This window comes from Mugil cephalus, chromosome 10 (assembly GCF_022458985.1).
Source record: "Mugil cephalus isolate CIBA_MC_2020 chromosome 10, CIBA_Mcephalus_1.1, whole genome shotgun sequence".
Classification (NCBI taxonomy): Eukaryota; Metazoa; Chordata; class Actinopteri; order Mugiliformes; family Mugilidae; genus Mugil; species Mugil cephalus.
In genome coordinates this window covers 4,905,883-4,928,058 of record NC_061779.1, presented here as the reverse complement: position 1 = coordinate 4,928,058, position 22,176 = coordinate 4,905,883, and the positions used below count along the sequence as shown (strand labels likewise).

Here is a 22,176-nt window from a genome sequence, read left to right as displayed (position 1 = left end):
GTTTAAGCTGTTTTATGGGGGATATGGTGCAAGACTAATTAATAAAGATTAATTTTTATTTGTGCACCAAATTCATGCAAGTGGCGTGTGCAATCCTGATGACATTTTAGGAATATTCAGGGAAGTGGGGTCAATTTAAAAGAAACATTATTGCATTATTATACTAATTGCTTATTATTTTATTATACTTAGTTGAACTTATTAAATTAAACTGTTTGCTGTTACTAGGCCTTCATGTCAGTGGTTTGACATTCTTGGTCAGTCCCATTCTTGTGACATTCGCTCTGACACAAGGATTAAAATTTGGATCTTCAAATGTCAACGATCAACGTCACTGTGCCCTCACAAAATGTGTTTTTAACCCTTACACATCTATGATTAGATTTCACACAAATGTATGACAGGGTTAAATGTGGAGACCACTTACATCCAAAATAATCAAAGATCAGCTTCACCGTGACATAATTATGTACTGCAAAAACATTTTTAATAAATTCTCAGATAAAGTATATTTAATGAGCCTAGACAAGCATCAGTAAAGAGCAGCTTCACTGTTCAGTGTAGGTTTACATCCACAGTTTCTCTCCATGTTTTTTCTATAGTTGCATTTCAGCTATACTAAATTATTAAAGTGGCACTTCAGTAGAGCACAACAACAAAATTGGTTTTAATTCTACTTACTGATATAGGTCCAAATACAGTGGACTACTTAGAGTCCACTTGTGAAATTTACCACTGCCACTTTACCGCTAATAAAACACCACCTAGAGGATGGCTTTGTGTTTTCCTAAAGAGTCCAATATAATATGGAGTCTGCAATGCCGCCACCAGCTTAATCCTGCAGATTAACTGTCCCCGCCATCTGTCAGATCAGACACAGACTCACCAAGCAGTGTGCCAAAACGCCTCCTCTAAGCCACCGCAACACAGAAAGGATCAGACTCGTGAAATTCCTCTGAATTCGTTTACAAATAAAGCTACGCCGAACTTCTGAATGCTCCTTTATTATCACCATAAGGCTCACTTCCTCCCTTAGTTACAGCAACTAGTCATTTTCTAACAAGAGTAACAGAATCTTCAACTTCAGTCCCTGCATCAACCAACTCATTCATGAATGTCACAATGGTTAAAAAGAAAAAAAACGTCGGCAATGACCTTAAAAGACGTGATTTTTTTTTTTTAATTGACCAAGTTCAAATATGACGGCAAAAGTAAACCATTCAGTAAACACAATAACTGTAAGACAACCTGTGGATGGGTTAGAAGCGAGGCCTTGGTCCTTTCATAAACGACAGCCTGTGTCACAATCCTCTTGGTTAAATTGGTTAAAATGACGCCAACTGAAATCTGCCATGTTTACTCGTAGGTTAAATAGCTAGCTCAAACCGTCGTCGTGATCATTTGAATCCTCTGGCGAGGCAAAATGCCAGAACGGCATCTGGTCCTTTGTGTTCCTCTTGAAATCTTCTTTTTTTTGTGTCCTGCTGCATTTGTCATCTGTCTGGTTTGTATCTTCTCATCACTGAAGCTGTGAGAGGAGCTGCTCCTTGCGCTCTGCACTGATGAAGAAGCGTAGTTTCCGTGGCAACAGCCTCACCTCCACAGGCATGGCCTCGTACTCCTCGTTGTCGATGTTGTAGAAGCCGGAGGTGCCCTGCAGGATACATATATCAAGACGTAAACTCAAACACTGAGCATTAGCGAGCAGACTGACTACTACGACGACTTTGATGTAGGTTCCGTTTACTTTCGGTGTGACAGTGAATCAGATGAAATCATTGAAAGGGTTTCTGACCTCTGGCAGCTGCAGTCGACAAGCGCTGGCTTCCAGTTTAGTGGAGTTTTTGGTGAATACACTCGGATCCTCTTGCTTTTTCGTTCTGTAATGAAGAACGATCACAACATCCGACTTTGTTAAATGCAAACATGAACTTTTAAATTATCTGTTATTCCTCAGGAGTGTTCTGAGTGTGTAGGACGCCAATGAAAACTTGCAACTACTCACCCGACATCGATGAACTCGCCCACATTGAAGTCGTCAGGCTCCGCACAGAGCACCAGGGAGTCATTGACACGCTGCAAATACAAACAAATATAAGAATAAAATGAGAGAAAACAAATGGAGCTTACTAGCTAAGGGTGGGATTTTAGGATAGTTTTAGAACTGATGTTGGACCGACCCTCTCTACAGGGTTTTTGTTGTGTGTTTGAATGAAGAGCTCTAACGTCGACAGCTGCTGCTCTACCCACTTCTCTGGCTCCTCTGCTTTTGGAGGTTCTGGGCAAAAACAACAAAGAACACAACTATGTACAATTTGCTGTTTTTCTCCAATGCTGTGATTCAAGTACCGACAAACTACACACACACTCACCTTCTACTGGAGGGTGCCAGTAATTCTTCAGTCTGCGGATGATGCGGTGGACCAAGTTAGGTCTGGGAGGCTTCTGAGGCAGCAGGTCAGGGGGCCGGAGGGTGGGAGCCAAGTAGGATATCGAGACTTCACGGACCAGAGGCCACTCCTGAGAGATTAGAGTGTAAGAACTAAATACTAAATATTTACAGCCACAGATTCATAAAAGAGATGCGATTTTGAATAAAAATGCAACATATTATGTCCCAAATTACACCAGGAAAAAGACATTATACCTCTTAAAGTAATAAATTAAGACAGACACAAACAGAAATAAATAATTTAATAAATAGTTTTATAAGCTTTCTCATTGATTGCATGTCTCATCCCTCGTGAAGCTGACCTAAGATGTACCTCAGGGCTCTGTCCTCGGAACCCTGAGGATGAGCAGCTTGAGCAGAGGTTTCCAATCCTGCTTCTTGCAGCTCAGTGGACCAGTTCAATTGTATTCAGTAAATATCTATGTCTATCGTCTCTCTCTATATATATGCCTGAGTCAAAGCTTAGAAGTTTAGAATTTATATTAAGATATAAAAAAAATAAGTTAAGTGGAGAAAAACAATCTTACCCTTAGAGTGCTAAACCAGTGTGCTGCTTTTGTTTTCAGTGGACCAAGGTACCAATATCTGTGTGAAGAGATATCAACCATGATACTGATGATTATTACACACAGAGAGTCATGTCATCATTGTGTCTCCACGGTTACGGTCTCAGTCATCTTACTTGCTGATTGTTGCAGCCACGTCTCTGAAAGCCCCCCAACGCAGTCCCATCAGAGCAAAGACTGGCTCTTTTTCTCCCTACAAAGACAAACATACACTTCAAATTCAAACTAGAAGAACTAAAAATGGAACTAGGAATAAATCGAATCACGTTTTGTAATCTGAGTATATATTAAGAAACTAAATTCATGAATTTCAGGCTATGTGGAGCAAAGAGAACCTGTTTCTCACTTTGATTTGCAGCACATCCAGAGGTACAGTCTCTCCCTGCAGGATGGACAATGTTGCTGATGTAATGTCCCTGGAAAATATATTTTTTTTATCGCATGAGAAAATCCACATTCTATATTCATTGAGGGAAACACACACACATTTCCACTTATTATAGGATTGTGCGGCAATAAAATCTGGATCTTTTTACTTACTTGACCTTGTTGTCACTGAGGAGATGAAGACTCGGACTTAAAGAATTGCTAGATCCAAGAGGAATGAATCCAATTGGTGTTTTACTGAAAGTGTCCTGTGGTCAGAAAACATCCATCAGAACAAAATCGAAAATCGAAAAGCAATTATTTAATTGTACGACAACAACAGATAAACACAACTATTACTTGATCTGGCCTTCGCAGTAAACCTGTGACGACTTCCTGTAACGTGCCGTCCCCTCCAGCCACAATTAACATGTCTGTTTGTTCCATAAACTCCATCAGTTTCTTTGCCTGGCCTTCATAGTCCGTCTGTGAAGAAATGTATAACATACAGACATTATGTCATGTCTGATAAAAGAGGCACAAATGATTGTTCAGGGTAAATGTCTAAATAGTACCTTGACAATCTGAATCTCCACGCCAGCCAGGTGTAAAATAGGGGCAGCATTCTTTTCAAATAGGTTATTGGCTTTTCTGCAGAAGGCAGGAAGTTGAAAGAAGTGAATATTTGGGAGTAGTGAAGTCCAGATATGACTGTCAGTGAGCTGAGGTTTGTTTGTTCTTACCCACTGCAAGCTGAAGGGTTCAAAATCACTGTTGCTTTTCTCAGCTGCTCCCCTGGCGCAATCTGCTGACGTCCAAATTCCTAACAGATAGTGATGATTAAAACTGGAGAAAGAAAACGTGCATGATGTCTTTGACTGACAATTTATGAAGATGAATAGACGGTGTCTTACCCTGGCCAATAGACAAGCCTCTCGACGCAGAACACTGTCACTAATAACATATAAGACACGATATTTAAAACACACGAACAGGCCTGCATATATTGTAGTTTGATCCTTCCATATATTCAGATACCCACCAGTGTTTGCCATACAGCCAGTATCCCCCGTAAGACAGGACGCACACAGCAAATGTGGACTTTTTCCAGTGATTCCGCAGAGTCCGAAACACTTTCACAACACGAGCCATGGTTGCATTTAAAACGCCCTCAAATCCTCTTTTTTAGTGCTGTTATACATTTACAACGGTACAAACTATTTAAAGACACGAATGACAAATTTCCATGACAGCGGTCACACATTCACCTGGGATAGGCTAGCATGGACATGTTGGTGTAACATGAAAAACAGTCCGGACAAAAACGAAGCGGAAACGATGTTGGTGCCGCATGTGCTTTTGACATGTTTCAACGCTGGTTTGTTATAGAAAATAATCTCTAAAAAGAAAAAAAAATATTTAATTAAAAAAAACTAATTTACGGAGTTTCAGTTTAAACTGTCTCTGTCTCTTGAGTAGTTTAAACACCATTTCCCATCTGACATCGATAAATGGCTGATTTACTCTACGAAGACCCCGCCTGAGAAGATTATACAGAATTGTGGCAATGTTTATGATACCGAATAGACATACTGACCTGATATACAAATATAATTAGGAGTGAGACTTATTTTTAGCTAGGCAAACATAACCAAAGTGTTACAAATTTATTTATTTTAAATTTCACACCGGCACATACGCAGACACTTCAGTCCAGTTTGCCGAGAGTATCATGGCGGCGCAGATGGCGGTAAATTCGGGTAACTATATTTATTTCTTCAAGTTATGCCATTATGTCCATTTTGACTTGTATATGTTAGTTGTTAATTTACACATATGCAAGGACTTATTTGCTGTATGGTAGCAGTTACGTAGACTGTCTTATCTTTTGACCACATGGTGCCGGACCACTGAAGTTCAGTCTGTTAGGCTAACTTAGCCTAGCCCTGCCAATAAACGTCATATTAGCAGCGTTGATTTTGACTACAAGTCTACAACAATCTAAAACTAAAGCTTTGGGCGCATATTTGTTGCAACACAAAGTCAGACGGGGTCACCCGATCCGACTTTGCTTATTTTGAAGTAAAAGTGAAACTAATTTACGTGGAGCTTAGAGCAAGCAAGTCCATGGTTGGCATCAGTTTACACCAGGAATTCATTTGTGGCGCTGCGCCTTAGTTACTTGGAAGTAAGTTACAAGTAGTATGGAGTTCAAGCTTAAGTCAATGTCTGTCTCTTTATTCCCTCGTCTTTAAGCAATAAATCAGTGTCAGTTGTTTCTTAGTATCGCTTGTCAGAATTATTTGTAGCAACCACATTGGAGTTCAACAGGAAAATTAGTGAAGATAAATTAATTACAATAAAACGGCTAATAGTAATAATGTTCAGTTCGTGTTGAAACAGCACAAGAATGGTGGTAATTTAACCGTATGATCATTGGGGGAGATAGGTTGTGGTGCTATTAAACACAAACTGACAGATTGTGTCAAAATCAGAAATACATGTCAACAACACCTGTTACACTTGCAGTAGCTGTTACTGGTTGTTGCATTGGTTCAGAATATAAACACTGCACAAAAGCAGTTTCTATAAAATCGAATTAGATTATTTTTTTCTACAATAGTATTGATTTATTGACAAAGGCTGAATATGAGTCTATGCTTCCATTCAGCCATGTTTTGCATCATAATGCAAGAGAAAGGGAGAATTGTCAGAAATTACTCTTTGCGTCATGATCTTTAAAAGTGCATCTACTCTACCCAGGAGCCAGTCTGTGGGGGCCACTGAAAGAGCTATGGGAGACGGTGGATGGAGCTGTGTTGAGGAGACAGACGGAAAGTGTCCACCTCCTGGACCTGCAACTGAAGAAACACAAACCGCACTTTCTGTCGCTCTTTAGGAACCCGGTGAGATACTATGCAAACGTCACAGCTTTGCAAACTTTGAAACTATGGATATGTTGTGTCTTTTGAGACTTTTATGGCAGTATCTTATGGTCTTCTCTTAATTTTTAGCCAAAGAGTGCAGAGCAGAGAGAAAAAGTACGTAAAGCCAGCACAGAAGGTATTGCCATCCAGGGTCAGCAAGGGTCGCGACTTCTTCCAGAGCAGCTTCTCACGGAGGCCTTCATCCTCAGTGACCTGTTTGATATTGGAGAGTTGGCGGCCTTGGAGCTTCTTTTGGCAGGTAAAGTGGATACGAGAAAAATGTAATTTATGTAGTAAACTGACATAATTATGTTCAGTTTTGCGTTGGAAACGCAAAGCAATTGTTCAGAATGGATTGTCTAACTTTCAGTTGCATGGACTGTGATTTTCCGATCGTACTTCTTCCAGGTGAGCAGCAGCAGCCCCATTTTCCAGGTCTGACGCGAGGTCTAGTGGCTGTCTTACTCTACTGGGATGGAAAACTTTGCATGGCCAATTCTCTGCGCACACTCATCCAGTCACGACATGGCAAGACCTTCACGCTGGATTTAAGGTAAGATATTACCTGCAAGTAGTACATTTACAGTGCTTTTAAAAGTTCACACAGTGATTGTGTCATTGTCCGGGGGTGATTTAAATGTTTCGTTAACATACGCATTTTTGCTTTGCAGTGGAGAGCTTGTGGCTTTGACAACACGTTTTACAGATGAGCTAATGAGCCAGGGTTTGACCAGACGCATCCTAACCTTGGTGTCAGAGATAAGTGTGACGCGGGAGTTTGAACGGCTACAGAAGGAGCGTGGCCTTGGCAATGAAAAGCACAGGAAGGAAGTAGGACCAAATTTGAATTTGTATTGATCTGAAACAATAAGAAATTTAACTTATTTCCCACCATAGAGGAAGGAAGGACTTTGGATAACTATTATTTTCCACCTCTGTCACCAGGTTTCTGACCTCATCAAAGAATGTCGACAGGCACTGGCAGACAGTCTGTTTTTGTGGACCTGCCAATCACCCCTGACTAAAGATGACACTCTGGCTCTTATTGGCCATCTAGAGACAGTCACAGCTCAAGCTGATGGCTCACTGGACAGTGTAAACATGGCTCTGGTTATGGCACTGCTCTACTGCTTGGATGTCAGCTTCATAGAGCAGGGAACTGAAGACAGAGAAGGTGAGTTAACATTGAGTTGTTAAAGTCACTATTGCAAACAAACACTAAAATTTCTGTCAAAGCCTTTTATAGCTATTAAAGGTTTGTTTTTATGTTCTTCTAGATCTCCTCCAGGCGCTGCCTTTGCTTACGGAGAGGCAGTATGTTTCTGCAGTGCACACTCGTCTGATGGATGGTCAATCATGGAAGCTTCCAGGGCTGCAGGCTGTGTGTCGACTGGCCTGGGCCCTTTCTCTGAGAGTACTTTCCCAGCTACCACAGGGCTCCGGTAAGACCTGCATTCCTTGGACTTGCATTTAATATCCCTCCTGAGCTGTATGAAGGAGTATCCGTTCTCAAAAGTAGTAGCTAACTAATGTATTGTGCCGTACAGCGTTGGTTGAGTTCACAGAGGCAGATGAAGCTTTGGCTGACCAGGCTCTGCTGGGAGACGTCTTCTTGTTTATGAAGGAGGGCATGCTGGGATGCGAGAGTTTTTCCCAGGAGGAATTTTATATCCGTCGTGTCCATTCGCTCATCACAGACTTTCTGGCACTCATGCCAATGAAGGTGAGAGACCCTCTTGGATTTGTTTTTTGTAGATGTCACGTTGTTGTATGACCCTGTCAGAATTAGATTAGTTACTTATTCTCAGATTTTATTCCTCCTTTTGTATCTCAGTCATCTAAGTATTTAATTACCTCGCTTTTGGTTTTCTTCAGGTGAAACAGCTTCGTAACCGTGCTGATGAGGATGCCCGTCTGGTGCACATGTCCCTACAGATGGACAGCGAGCTTCCATCATCGTTGCGCAAAGACTTGGATCATCTCATGATCCTGGTCAGACTTTTTTTTTTTTAAGCAAATATTTACATACGAATAATGTAACTTTTTACATTTTTGTACCGGTAGTTGACTCACAATTTTGTTTTAAGTTTGTCTGCATGCTCCTTTGTCTTTTTAGATAGGAGAGTTTTACAGTAAGGATCCTTTTGGGTTAGAACTGGGTCTGGAGTTCTGGTGTCCCACCGAGTCTCTCCAACACACCACACTACAGGGATCCTACCTGGGAATGGCTCTGCAAAGGCCTCCACACAAACAAGTATGATACATGTTTTCTACACTCAATTTACATTTAACAAATCTCCTGATGCCAGTTTAATAGAAAATTATTTTCTTGTTTTTTTTTTTTGTCTTCTTGATCATTGACACAGGTGGTTCTGTCCAAGTTTGTGCGTCAGATGGGAGACCTTCTGCCCTCTAACCTTTACATCTCCTATCTACGTATGCTGAAAGGCCTCGCCAACGGCCCTCAGTGTGCTCACTACTGCTTCAGTCTGCTTAAAACCAATGGAGCTACACACAGTAAGAGCTTTTTTTTTGCTGATTATATTAACCTGAAATGCTTAAATTGTCTGTTCAATCACATCCAAATGAATGCCAACAAACCTCTTGTTCATATGTGCAGGTGACAACATCCAGGGAGTGTCAGGCAGCCCGGTGTCCTGGGAACATTTTTTTCACTCTCTTATGCTCTACCATGAGAATCTGCGACGAGACCTTCCAAATCCAGACGCAGCACAATACCGCCACCCGCCACTCAGGGGCATCACCCAAAGAGAGCTGGACGGACTAACCTCCTTTTTGCAGCTGCTCACCACCATCATTACTTGGGTATGGCACAACATGCATCATTAGTCTTAAACTTGTTCCATTTTGTGGTCTGAAGTAACAAAATGTCAAATGTATGTGTTTTGTTTTTTCCTCCCTAGAGTGAGAATGCTCGTCTGGCGTTGTGTGAGCATCCGCAGTGGACCCCTGTTATAGTCATGCTGGGGTTGCTGCAGTGCAGCGTCCCTCCCGTCCTGAAGGCCGAGCTCCTGCGCTGCCTGGCAGCGTTTGGGAAGTCACCAGAGGTCGCGGCGTCACTCTGGCAGTCACTGGAGTATACACAGGTAGAGCAGAACCTTTGTAGTTTCTGTTTTTCATAACCGGGGATGATATGCTTTATTTGAAGAAGGAAACATCGTTACAAAGGTGGATGTTGCAGTCTTGTTGAGGAAAAAGAATGGTGTTGACGGTTCTGCAAGCTTTCCGAAACTCTTCCAAGTTAAACCTAGAAAGAATGAAGCACTTTTTGTGGCTGAACAAGTTTTCTAAGAATTACTATAAACACACTTGAAAGCATTAAGTATCTCTGCATGAGGCTACAAACAACCCTGAATAGACTCTGAGGATTGTGTTTTTCTTATACTCTCTCCATTCAGACAGAATATCTGATGTGCCCAAGTTGTTAAAATTAACCTGTTTTTCAGAAAATATTATTATTTTACGTGAATCGTAAAGTTAGTTATAAATTCTTGTTTAGAGTTTTGAAGCTTGCTGCTTCGGGTATTTCATTATCAAATAACTCCTCTCCTTTGTATCACAGATCCTCCAGACTGTTAGGGCCCCTGGACAGAGGCAAGCAGCTGGAATTGAGGTGAGTGGATAAGATTCTGAATATGCATTTTATTTTGAAAGTCTTAGTAGTTTTTTTTTTTTTATTGGATTGATAAATACGATATTGGGAAAGTTTCAAACAAGTTATTGCTGAAGTCCATCATAGATAATTTGTGTTTTATTTTGGGGTACTTGTGAGTCTACTGTCTCTGTGATTTACTCTCTGTAATAGCAACTTCCTGACTTGTTTTCCTGCCTCTCAGGTCGAGCTGAATGAAATTGAGTCGAGCTGTGAGGAGTACCCACTGACGCGAGCCTTCTGTCACCTGATCAGCACGTTGGTCGAGAGCAGCCTCCCTGTTAATTTGGGGGCAGGACTACGTGTGCCAGGCTTTCAGCCCTACCTTAACTTCCTGCGTGACTCTGTATTCCTACCCTTCCCCACCAGAGCATATCGTCATCCAGCTGAGAAGGTAGAGCTTTCTTTCATCACTAAGCTGTACACATGCAGCTAAAACATGCGCATATTAATTTGTCTCGTCACATCTCAGTGGGAGGTAGCCGACTCTGTCCTGGAGGTGTTCCACAAGCTGCTGCGGGACTACGAGCCCCAGCCATCAGACTTTGTCCAGGAGATGGTGGAGCTGCAGGGTGAGCAGGTCCCTGCCCACAAGCCTCCCGGCCACAGCGTCATGTTCCACATGCTCAATGACTCGCCCATGTTGGCCCTGTGCCTTAGCCTGCTGGAGGAGGGCGTGCGCCAACTGGACACCTATGCACCCTTCCCCGGTGAGAGGACATACTCTGCTGCTGTCAGAGAAAAATAGCAATACTTTGTGTGTGTGGTTGTCATGGCAACTCGCTTCGTTTCTCATTCCCTACAGGTAAGAAGCACTTGGAGGCGGCCGTGTTGCACTGCCTGTGCCTACTGGACTTGGCTCTGCAGAAGGAAGTGGTGTTCATGGACCTCCTAAGAGAGAGCCAGTCATCCCTGCTGGTTTCTCCCCTGGAGCAGCTCCTGCAGGGGGTCAGTCCTCAAACCAGAAGGGCGGATCACATTGTGAATATCGCCAGGTAAGAGCAGACAAGTTGTGGTGTTGTATTTTTGTTGAGTTGGTTCTTCTTTGAAATGTAAAACCTCCTTTCTAGTCAGTGAAGGTTAATTGTAGAATTACACGATGACTCTCTGAAAGGTTGGTAGTCACAGAATGGGTTTTTTTTTTTTTTTTTTGTCTCTGGTAGGTATCTGTACCACGGCAGCTCAAACCCAGACGCTGCATTCCAGAGTGCCAAGATTCTGCGTCGCATTGCCAACTACCCCAACATCCAGATTAGACTGGTGGGAGATTTCACACACAGCCAGGTTCGTGCAAGTTTAAAGTGTTTAAAAATATTCCTCACACAATGTTTTATCATATTATTTTTTTCCCAAGAGAGAGTCTTAGACCAAAATCAAGAGTCTTTGTGTTAAGTCAAACCATCCATCCATTATTTATACCTCTGTGGTGTGGAGAGTTGGCTGGACGACCACAGGCTGGAGTCGATCCCAGCTGCCACTTGGCAGGAGGCGGGATGTACCGTGTACAGGTCACCAGTCCCTCACAGGGCGAACCGACAACAAAGTCACTAACAATTCACACTATGTCATAGTCAGATTTTGTCTATGTCTAGTATTATGCATTATTTTGTGCTATTTACTAATGTAAAGCTATTGCAATAACTTGGGTACAAAATCTCTTCAGTTCAGGGCTTAATTTATGCCTTTGTCCTTCAGGCTGTGAGTGACAAGCTTATGGCAGGCTTTGTGGAATGTCTGGACAACGAAGAGGCTGAGGAGGGAACCGAGAAAGGAGACGGTGAGACATTTCGCACGTTTTAAAGCTGTACCATCGTCTGCAATGATAAACCCTGCGTATGTGGAGCGCCACGCTCAAACTCACCTTCCTCATTTCCACCCTAAACTGTTTCTCTTCAGACTCAGACCCACAAAAGAAGGTGGCAAGAGTCCGACATGAAACCCAGATACACATCCTGAACTTGCTCATCACTTCTCTGGAACTGAAGACACCCAATCTGGCCCTTTATCTTTTGGGTTATGAAGTCAAGAAACCCGTTTCCTCCACCAATCTCCAAGACCCAGGTGAATGTCTGGCCCCACCACTGCTCACATTGCTTCATTTTATTTGTGAGTTGAATGGTAAATGAATCGAGTGTAATCTCTTAGTTGTGATGTTGACTTTCTGTTCCAGGTGTTTTGGGATGCCCACGTAGCTGCCTTCACGCCATCCTGAGTCTGCTGCAGAGAGGCACTGAGAAGAGATCTGGCCCTGTACTCACACAGCAGGCACCACATCTGGCTGAGCTCTGTTATCAGGTAATAACAAGATAAGGCCGTGACCTGGAGATCAGTCCCTGCAGGGAGAAGTGTAGTACATACCTGCCTCGTAGGTTGAATGTGTATTTGAACTCTGTCTGGGGACTCTCCTCCTTCAGGTGATCTACCAGCTGTGTGCCTGCCCAGACACATCTGGACCCACCATGCGCTACCTGAGGACCAGCCAGGACTTCCTGTTCTCTCACCTGCAGCACTTGCCTTTCATCCTGCCAGGTGAGCTCAGAATCAGCAGTATCATGTGGCGCATATATATTTGTGCCAAAAGGAAAATTGTACTTTGTTATAATTGCATTAAATATAATTCAATTTCTTTTCAGACAACCAGATTGCTGCCCTCTCCCAGATGTCTTGGCTCATGAAAACGGCTGCAATCGAGCTGAGGGTCACCTCACTGAACCGCCAGCGTTCACACACACAGCGCCTCGTCAGCCTCCTGCTGGATGATCAGCCGCACGCACAGCATGCAGGTAGGAGATGGGTTTGGATCTTTTATATATGGTCTGGAATGTATAGTATGGGAAATGCAAACTAGTGTATGGAAAAAATATTCATGTTTCCAAGATTGTTACCACTGTTTAATTTTTAAAAATTAAGATTATGAATATCTAAAGAAAATAAATGGATCAGGCTGTTTTTTAAGGTGCTTGGAAGCTAAAGTGGGCTACATAGATGATCATAGATGACAACTGCTATAAAGGAAAAAACATGCACTGGATTTATCTGGGTTTGGTCTTAATTTATTTATATGAGCTACATTACCAAAGGTTAATCTTCTGGAAATTATTTGGTGACGTAACAGCATATATATTCAGATTAATGGAAACTAATGATTAACTACATAATTTATTTACATATACACAACTATTAACTCAAATACCATAAATTTGATATATTAAGTCTGGAAATTAAGGTCTGGAAAAAGTATGAAAGTTTTTGAGGTTGAGGTTATATTTGTTTACTTTTTATTTGTTTGGTGTTAAAGTTGATCCTATTTAATTTCCATTGGTTTATAAAACTTTTTGTCAGATGGATTCTTCATGGAAATGTCTTCAGAACCTTTAAATACCAGTGATTACACATCAAATGTAATGCACCTATAAACTTCATAATTTTTCTTTTTAGCTGATGGGGAATCAGGGATGGAAGAAGAGACCAGATCAGTCAGCGGTTTCCTGCATTTTGACACAGTTTCTAAAGGTTTGTTGCACCTGTAATGAAATAATTCACGACAGCTGTCATCCGTGTTTTTAAGCTTTATAATGTGCTGTCTGTGACTCTTCTTCATCAGTGCGCAGGAAGCTGCTGAGTGTGCTCGACGCTATCGATTTCAGTCAGGATATGCCTGAGCTGCTGCAGTTGGATTTCTTCGAGCGCACCCAGATAGAGCAGGTGATCTCCAACTGCGAACACGTCAACGAGCAAGGACACACCGTGTGCAACGTTAAAGTAGGTTTCCAGATGGATGATTAATCTTCTTCTCTGTGTATGTTTATTCAGCTTCTTTTTAGATGGGGTCTCCCACTGATTCCTTTATCAAAGTTTGTTCTAATTTTCCTTACAGCTGCTGCATAGAGTGCTGGTTGCAGAGGTGAACGCTCTGCAGGGAATGGCAGCGATTGGACAGAGGCCCCTCTTAATGGATGTGAGTGAACTATGACTGCCAGGATTTGTGTGTGTGGTAGAATTATCTAAATGGAAACCTGACATGTTTTAAATGCATCTTCCAGATATTAAGATTGGATTGACTTGTCGTTTTGAACTGTAATCACATCAGACGCCTACTCCCACAGCAGTTATGTCCCTGATGCAATGGATACTTTTGGAGATGAAAGCTGATAGAAGAAAGTTTTGTGCAATGTCATTTTCCATCTATTCTCGTAGGAGGTGAACTCCATCCTGCAACAAGTGGTGGAACGCAACCGCGTCCGTCGGAGTCTGAGTGCGAAGCGACACGCCCTGCAGTCCTGGAGGAGCCTGGTGGAGACTCTGCTGACCGCCTGCCCTGCTGACCTCATACCTGCTGACGACAGGCAGCTCATCATCAGAGACTTACTGTTGGACCTGCACGATAAGGTTAGTGAGGACGTTAGGTACAAGGAGGGCAAAATTAGTGTCATCATAATATCCCAAGGAGCATGTCATTGATACAGCAAATTAAAATCACCCCAGCATTTATTGCATGTGCACAGTCTTGTAATTCCTAACTAAATGAAAGTGTTGTTGTGTGTTGTCTAGGTATTAAATGAGGATGCAGCAGGAGAATTGATGCCCATTGTCGCTGGGGCCGTCTTCACTTTGACAGCCCAGCTCAGCCAATCAGTGCTCTCTGAGCAGCAGCAAGGGGTGGGATTAGAAGCGTCCTCTGGCTTTGCCTCCATCGCCAACTCTGCCCTGCATCTGATCCTCCGCAAGCTGCTGGACTTCATCCTTTGCACCGGTTAGTCATAACTGAAATCTCATTTGACTCGTAAACCCATAATTCTCATAATTCCTTCATGAGAGTACATTTTTTAACGGCCATTTACACTTTAAGGAGGTGGATACCAGCGTCTGCGTGCTCACCTGTACGGCTCTCTGTTGTACTACCTGCAAATCGCCCAGAAACCTGAAGAACCAGACACTCTGCAGACAGGTACAGGAAAGATTATTTCTCTTCTAACTCATTATTCTTCTTTCTTGCTCTTATTTGTTTCCAGTGAAATGAGTGAATCTCTTTGTACTTGCAGCAGGGAAAGCTATGTGGGAGCGTCTCACAGCCCCTGAAGATGGTTTCTCCAAACTGCAGAGAGAGAACCTCGCTATCATCGAAAGCTACGGTAGCTCCCTCATGGAGGTTGTGTGCAGGGATGCTTGTGATGGCCACGAAATTAGCAGGGTAAGGTTTATTCTGTACACTTATAAGAATTTGTGCTTCCTCTGCCTGTATCTGTCTTTTATATATTATCTAACTTAACTAAAATATTTAGAAACCTTTCTCTCTTTGTTATTGTTCTCTAAGCCTGATTCTATTTTAAGTGCCTATTCATCCTTTCTCCTCTCTTCTCTGTCAGATGCTCGCTCTGGCAGTGCTGGACCGTATCCTGTCAATAGATCGTCAGAATCAGTGGCTGCAGTACTTATGTAACAGTGGCTACTTGCGTTCATTAGTGGAGAGCCTGAGACAGGATGACGCCGCCCTGCAGACCCTGCTTACGCCTCAGCCTCCGCTCCTCAAACCGCTCTACATCTATGAGAGCAAGATGGTGAGTGGGTCGTTTAAGGAGCAGAGGCTAAAGCTGCTCTAAGTGAGAGTAGGATCATGGAGTTGCAAACTCTGCTTTGTGTCTTCAGGCTCTGCTGACTCGTGTGGCTAAGACAGGCCAGGGAGCAGTGGAGCTGCTGCGCTGTGGGCTGGTGGCGCAGCTGATCGAGTGTCAGGTGTTTGACATGGTGCCTGACAGTGATGCACACAGGTATGAAAGAAGAAAGCGGATGAATTAACGATAATTTTATTATTACATTATTTTTTGATTTATATTTTGAGGAAGGACTTTCCTACGAATTGGTAACTGCGAGCCTAACTTCAGAAATGACATTTTTGTCTGTTGTTTCTATAAATTTCAGGGTGATGAGGGACCCGTCGGGCTTCATCCCCAGCCCCATAGACCGCTACAGGCAGATTCTTTTACCAACCCTGAGGCTCTTCCAGGTGATCCTGACGTCCACCTCCGTAAACCACCAGCAGGGGGCAGCACAGGTCAGCATAAAAATCTTAAAGCGTTATCGTCTCTCTTGTTCCTGCATTGGTTTGTCCTTAAATATTTGTTTTTAGGTGTCTGAAAAAAACAAAGCAAGATTTTAAAGTTAATTGGCGACAAACTCTGCGTCTGTGTAGGTTCTACAGTGGCTGATCGTCCATGCAGACACCATTCAGGCCTTGCTGCGCAGCCAGGAGCTCAGTATGGGAGCTTTACAGGAACTATCTTTACTTACTGGAATCATCAGTAAAACAGCTCTGCCAGGTACTTTCACAACTCTCTAATTGTCTTTGGGTTCTGTATTTTGCCTTAAACCAAACTTGTCTCATTTCAGTAGCTCAGTGAGCGATGTTGAGGTGTTCATATGTTTGCTTTGTCACTCAGGTGTCCTTGAGATGGGTGGAGAGATTAACAGTGCCGCTGTAATGGAGTTCCAGGGTCACATTAACAGATTCCAGGTCAGACACTTTCTTTTTTTTTCTTTGATCTTAACTAGTAACCTTCTGTGTCCCTCCCATCAGTTTTTGAGTGTGGGAACTACATAGTAATGTGCCACTTCTTCTTCTTTTTCTTCTTCTTCTTTTTTGTTTTTTTAGCGCCTGTGTTTGTCTCTGCTGGGCCGTCTGGCCGGAAGTGAGCGGGAGCGGTTGTTAAAGCAGGTGGAGATTTCTACACCTGGAGAATCGGCAGAACAACGAGAGGAGATGGAGGTGGCCATGCAACAGGTGTGACAAAAATCCTTCTGTAAATAGTGTAAGAAGACATGAGAGGCGGGTGGATGTTTTAGGCCTGACTTTCAGGTGGACTCCACAAGTATATTTGCACCCAGGGGGAAAAGGGAATAAAAATGGCCCTGAAATGTCAGCAAGATTATTCATTAGTTCTGTATCGTCATTGACCTGAGCAACGTTGTCCTCTGTCCTTAGGTGTGCGCTAACATCATGGAGTACTGCCAGACCCTCCTGCTGCAGAGCTCTGCCCAGGCACAGTTCAGCATCTGCCTCTTCAGCCCGTCAGGCAGCGAGCCAGCTGGCAGGGACGGAGGACGCTCCGGTCAGTGATAATCTGCCTGGGGATTTGACTCATGTCCCTGTTAGACAAGCCATGCTTCCTAACTTATTATAGCACTTGTTATTTACCGTTTACTGTACTATGTTTTTTCTGCTTCTAAAAACTGAACAGTCTTGTAGCTTTTTGTTTTTACATAAGTATGAGACTGTACTGTGACTTCTATGGGTTTTTGTTTTTAGATCTTTCATCCACTGTTCCATCAATGGCTTACTCCCGGGTCCCCAGCCTGGGTCTAGTCCTGTATCTGCTGAAGAACAGCACTGCAGATTTCTTCAGGTTCCAACAAAGTCACAGGCAGAGCCTGGACAAGCTGCAGAGTCTGGATCAGCTGCCTCCCGAGGAGCTCAAGGAGGTGACGATGAGCCTGAACATTAACTCACTCACTGTTGGGATATTCCCAAATCAAATATCCCTTTGTTAGTTGAACATTCCTTACTTTGTGCACTGCATGGTTTTCCACTGTGCTTCAGTTCTAACCACAGACGTCTTCTCTGTAGTTGTGCCAAGGCCTGGTGTCGGGCCCAGGAGGGGTGGAGAAAATCTCATCAGTCCAGAGAAGCTTGCTGGCCAAGAGACGACTGGTCCAGCTTATCAACAACAGAGCCAAGCTGCTGGCCCTGTGCTCCTGTATCCTTTGGCCCTTGCAGCACTAACGGCGTTAAACAGATTGGCGTCATTTCATACCTTCTGTGCCACATAGTGTATGTTTGTCATAATGAGTTCTCATGGAGATTAGCATCCAACGACGCCACGTTGAAATACCTTGACCTACCTCCTCTTTAGATGTTATTGAGACCTGCTTATTTGTGTTGTGGCGTCACCTGGAGTACTACCTGCTGCACTGTACCCCCACTGACCCCAAGGACTCCCTGCTGCCAGGAGGCAGTTTATACAGATCACGCCTCATAGATGGTAAGAAAATATGTTCATGTTCAAGATCTTATGCTCATATAACTCAGGACTGGGTTCATTAACCCTGTAAATTACAATTATTATTTAGTTCAGGGGTTTTCAACATTTTTCAGGCCAATTACCTCGAACTGATGGAGAGAATAAGCAGGGACCCCCCTACCTATTATATGTATTAAACTCGGCCTAGTGCAAATTATAAATATACATAATTTTTATCATTCTGCATACAATATTAAGCTATTCAAGTAATACACAGGTTCAAATATTCATTTTTTATTATTATTATTTCTATTTTTTGTTCATGTGACACAGCGATCCATTTTGTCCTCAGTAGTTGGCTAATAAGAGCGAGCTGCACTGTTAGCTTCTCTCCTGCTAATATTGCAGCATACTTCAAGGATTTCACCTGGAGACTGAATGGGCTCTGGGAACCTGACAGAATCTGCGTGTAATATGCAGCCTTGTGATTGGCTTAGCAGCGATAGGGGCGGGGCCTACGGTGTACTTGGATTGACAGGTCTAGTGTGGTGCTCTGAGTGAAACAATGAAACTGTGCGCTGTTGAGACAGCTCCTGTATCAATGAATGAGTAAAGTGCTGGCTGAAAGATAACATCTTCTGCCTTCATTTATAGTTGTGGTGTAATACATTCTCAATCTACCTAGCAGATCTAGATAGGAGCATGATTTTTCTATTTACTTCCTACTTTCTCCAGACTCGTTTGGCGGGCTGCAGGCCAGCGGAGGACGTGGACTCGGGCTGTCCAGAGTCAGCCAGCAGGACATAGACCTGGTGAGAAATTGCTTTAGACATGTGGAAAGTAGCCACATGTAATTTTTCTTTACCTCAGCATCTCAACACTAAAATAGCTCCTAACCTCATCCCTCTCGTTTGTGTGAGCGCAGTTGAAAAGCGACATGGCCGCAGGATTCGGCGAGGCCCTGCAGAGGAAGCTCCTCGAGGTGGAGAGCTTATACAGCCAGGTCCGCTCCCGCTACACCTTCATCCAGGCTCTCGTCCGCAGGATCCGCGGCCTGCTCCGGCAGCCCAAGAGCTGAGACACACAGAGACTTTTACAAGACCTAAATTCCCCCCTTTCTACCGATGCATAAAGATGAGCAACACCCGTAAACTGCTAAGGACTCCGAATGTTGGTTAGTTCACTTGTTCTGGCGACACAACCCCTTTTTTTACTCCTCCTGGTGCACCTCTGCTTTGATGCACTTTTTGTGTGACCAATACTGATTATGTTACTAATGTTACTAATGCTGTGTAAGAAGTGTTTTTTTGAGGAAGTGATAAAATGCAGACTTGCAAAACAAACTTAATTAAATTTTTACTTGTTTTTTTTGGTTAGGTCTGATGTATCTTTGCCATTTGTGAAAATAAACGTTTTCTAAATCTGTTACATGATCGTGTCTTTCAACACCTTAACCGTGTAACTCATTAACTCATGCGTTTATTTTTGTTGGTGAGGTAAAATTAGAATCCCAAAAATATTTGCGCTGCAGTACAGCAGTTCTCAAGACTTCACAGCATCATTTAGCGCACACGTCTCGAGGGTCGATCACTTCTAACGAACAGCAGCTAGACTATTTTTTCGTGCATGTCTAGGTTTCTTATCAGGAGAAGCAAAACAAGGAACTAAAACAAGATGTCCTTTGTGAAAGTAACATCGCAGTTACCGACACGAGGGACCACAAGTGTTGAACATGCCACAATATACAGTACACTGTAGACCAAAAAAAAAAAAATCATCAAATAATCCCGATCCACATAAATCCGTTTAACGTAATTTTATTTTCTTCGAAGGTACACTTTTTAGACTGTAAAGTGCGTAGATTCTCTGTCCTTTAGGAAGGGGACGAGATGACATAAAAATCCGGATAAACATTCAGATCTAACAGAAGTTTTGTGCTCAGTTTTTTTTTTTGTTTGTTGTTTTTTATTTGAATACTGAGGGACTTCAGAAAGGTGAGCACCAGCATTGAGCGCAGGAGAAACTCTGCGCACAGGACCACGGGAATGAAGAAACTCAAATCATTGTGGAAAATATAGGCACATTTCCCCCCCCTCCCCCACCCCAGTCCATCCTGTAAGTGGACCGGTCGCGTGGTTAGTGGAAACAACAAAAATAGGATCTACCTAAAGCACTTCTTAGCTGACAGCGAGGGGATGAGTTTGTGCTACGTTTAACAAATCATGCTTGTCATACTCTATAAATTACTTTTAAATAATAAAATTAATTACAGCATTAGAAACACATTTACATTTGTCGCACTGGCTTGCTTTGTCTGATTGTGCCGCATCTAAACGAAGAAAGATGACGATGACCCCATCTCTCCCTGTGAACTGAATTGTGACGAGCATTAAGAATTTGGTTCGCAAGACATAAAAAGAACTGTGCATGTCGCAGGGTTTGTTTCCTTTCTATATAGTTTTTTTTTTTTTTTTGCTATATTTAGTTTCAAGTATCTGAAGCCTGATAATATTATGTGGCCGTCAGGAAACTCCTGAGTTAGGCTTGAAATATTTACCCCATTAATAAAATGGGGCTTTGAAAGAGATTTAACAGACACAGACATTTGAGCTGCGTTGCATTGTGGGAACTGAACTGTATTTTGCTGACTCTGAGAAAGTAAATCCTCCGAAGCTTTGTCATTAACTCTGATGGCCTTTGTGGGCAGTTTTGCAAGTTAATGAGTGGAGCCGATGCGCTGGAGGTGAAACTCCGCACCAAATTGATTCACAAATTTTGACTTTTTTGATGTGTTGCATTTTACAGTAGAGATGAGATCATCATTATCTGACCACATGATCATTATTACAGTTTTGTAACCATCTTCTCAAGCAAAGACAAAGGGGGAATTATGTAAATACTTTATATCATACTTATTTTTTTTTCTATTTTTATAGAAACAAAGTTTTTTCTTGACTAATTTCTGTACATTAAAAACACAACTGTTCCTTTCCGGAGAAACAAAAACAAAACATTTATACTGTACAGTTAAAGAGAGTTGCAGCACCAGCAGACTTAGTTTGGCCCTTTTGCTTTGCATCCTCAACAGGGGGGTTTGTAAGTCTGCGGTAGTCCACTGGCTCAGGTCCATAGAGAGTGAGTTTGAGCTGTCCTTAATAGTGCCTGTTTGAGGGAGGGTCATGTATCCTGAGGCCCCGCTCCTCTAGTGTTGATTGTACCAGGAGTGTCCGTTAGTAATCCAGCACAGCTTTAGCAGTGAAGAAAATCCAGGCATAAAGTGAGAAACGGGAGGGGAAAAACAAGGAAAAGGCAGCTTATCCAGCACTTATTTCTCCACTTTTGTCTTTTTAAGATTCGGATTCAAGGACAAGAATGGAGAGTCTGTGGTTTGTGCATGCAGTGCACATCTGCACGTCTCGTGTCTCTCCCTCTCAAAACAGCAACAGCAGTTCGCGTGTAGAAAAGTCCGACAGCAAGTTTGTAGAGAGGACGCCATTATGAGCTATCAGTACTGGCTTCTTGTGTGCTGCTGTTGTCCAACGTGCTTGTGTTGCTGCCGTTGGTGTGAGGGCACTCTGGCATCTCTCCCGTCACTGCCACTCGAATCACTTTCAGCCAGCGCTGCTTAAGCTCCTCGCTTTCAGCGGCGAAGTTGTGGACGGACTTGGACTGGGAGAGGCGGAAGCTGGCCGGAGGGTCAGCGGGTCGCGAGCTGTCATCCACAGAATAACCCAGCAGGGGGATGGTGCACTGGGCCTTCACGTCCTGAGAGGAGGAGGGGGTTGAGGGAAAGCAAAGAATTCATCACATCACTGCAGATGCTCGCTAAATAAACACATTTGTTTTAAATTTTCTGCTTGACGTTGTACCTGCGGAGCTCCGTAGAGATAGAGCACCATGCCCTCCTTTTCGGGGATGACACACCAAACCTTCTGCCAGAGTTTGCTCTTCTCGGAGTACTGCAGGAAGCCGCACATGATGCTGCTGTCTGCGAACTGACCGGCCTCGATCTGAACAGCAGAGATGGCCACAAATGAGTACAAGAACAAAAAAAAAAAACAAGTACACTGAGTTAGTTGGCGTAAACCAAGGCGGCCTGAAGGCTCATTTACAGTACTGCGGGCTCAGATACTGTAACTAGCCTGAGGCACGTAGCCTGAGCTGGTGCGAGCCATTA

General features: G+C 43.1%; 3 protein-coding genes across 10 annotated transcripts in view; 1 reads left to right on the top strand and 2 right to left on the bottom strand.

The window, feature by feature from the left end:
* Window positions 1-1,156: 1,156 nt before the first annotated feature.
* Window positions 1,157-4,681, bottom strand: agk (acylglycerol kinase). Its single transcript, XM_047596253.1, has 14 exons — window positions 4,427-4,681; window positions 4,299-4,338; window positions 4,128-4,207; window positions 3,960-4,035; window positions 3,745-3,870; window positions 3,559-3,653; window positions 3,365-3,434; window positions 3,135-3,211; window positions 2,980-3,037; window positions 2,373-2,520; window positions 2,181-2,278; window positions 2,006-2,076; window positions 1,796-1,880; window positions 1,157-1,654 (listed from the first exon to the last, which is right to left on the bottom strand). The coding sequence occupies exons 1-14, from the start codon at window positions 4,534-4,536 to the stop codon at window positions 1,520-1,522; spliced, it is 1,269 nt and encodes a 422-aa protein (XP_047452209.1). The 5' UTR covers window positions 4,537-4,681; the 3' UTR covers window positions 1,157-1,519.
* A 287-nt stretch (window positions 4,682-4,968) lies between these two features.
* nup205 (nucleoporin 205) lies at window positions 4,969-19,427 on the top strand. Its single transcript, XM_047596221.1, has 42 exons — window positions 4,969-5,144; window positions 6,148-6,290; window positions 6,399-6,570; window positions 6,720-6,864; window positions 6,983-7,142; window positions 7,257-7,485; window positions 7,589-7,753; window positions 7,859-8,034; window positions 8,187-8,303; window positions 8,428-8,565; window positions 8,678-8,828; window positions 8,932-9,137; window positions 9,236-9,418; window positions 9,895-9,945; window positions 10,169-10,378; window positions 10,457-10,694; window positions 10,790-10,979; window positions 11,148-11,268; window positions 11,680-11,761; window positions 11,881-12,045; window positions 12,155-12,279; window positions 12,399-12,513; window positions 12,618-12,767; window positions 13,423-13,497; window positions 13,589-13,746; window positions 13,862-13,942; window positions 14,182-14,373; window positions 14,536-14,737; window positions 14,834-14,932; window positions 15,027-15,175; window positions 15,351-15,542; window positions 15,631-15,752; window positions 15,904-16,036; window positions 16,175-16,301; window positions 16,422-16,495; window positions 16,634-16,762; window positions 16,964-17,090; window positions 17,288-17,460; window positions 17,606-17,735; window positions 17,892-18,020; window positions 18,735-18,811; window positions 18,925-19,427. The coding sequence occupies exons 1-42, from the start codon at window positions 5,117-5,119 to the stop codon at window positions 19,075-19,077; spliced, it is 5,982 nt and encodes a 1,993-aa protein (XP_047452177.1). The 5' UTR covers window positions 4,969-5,116; the 3' UTR covers window positions 19,078-19,427.
* Window positions 19,428-19,800: 373 nt separating this feature from the next.
* fgd4a (FYVE, RhoGEF and PH domain containing 4a) overlaps window positions 19,801-22,176 on the bottom strand; it is a 47,385-nt gene continuing 45,009 nt past the window's right edge. For all 8 annotated transcript variants that reach the window (XM_047596230.1, XM_047596233.1, XM_047596231.1 and 5 more), the window contains 2 exons: window positions 21,869-22,009; window positions 19,801-21,764 (listed from right to left, as the gene is read on the bottom strand). In XM_047596230.1, coding sequence (XP_047452186.1) covers window positions 21,495-21,764; window positions 21,869-22,009 — 411 coding nt within the window. In that variant the 3' untranslated portion in view covers window positions 19,801-21,494. The remainder of the gene's footprint in view (window positions 21,765-21,868; window positions 22,010-22,176) is intronic.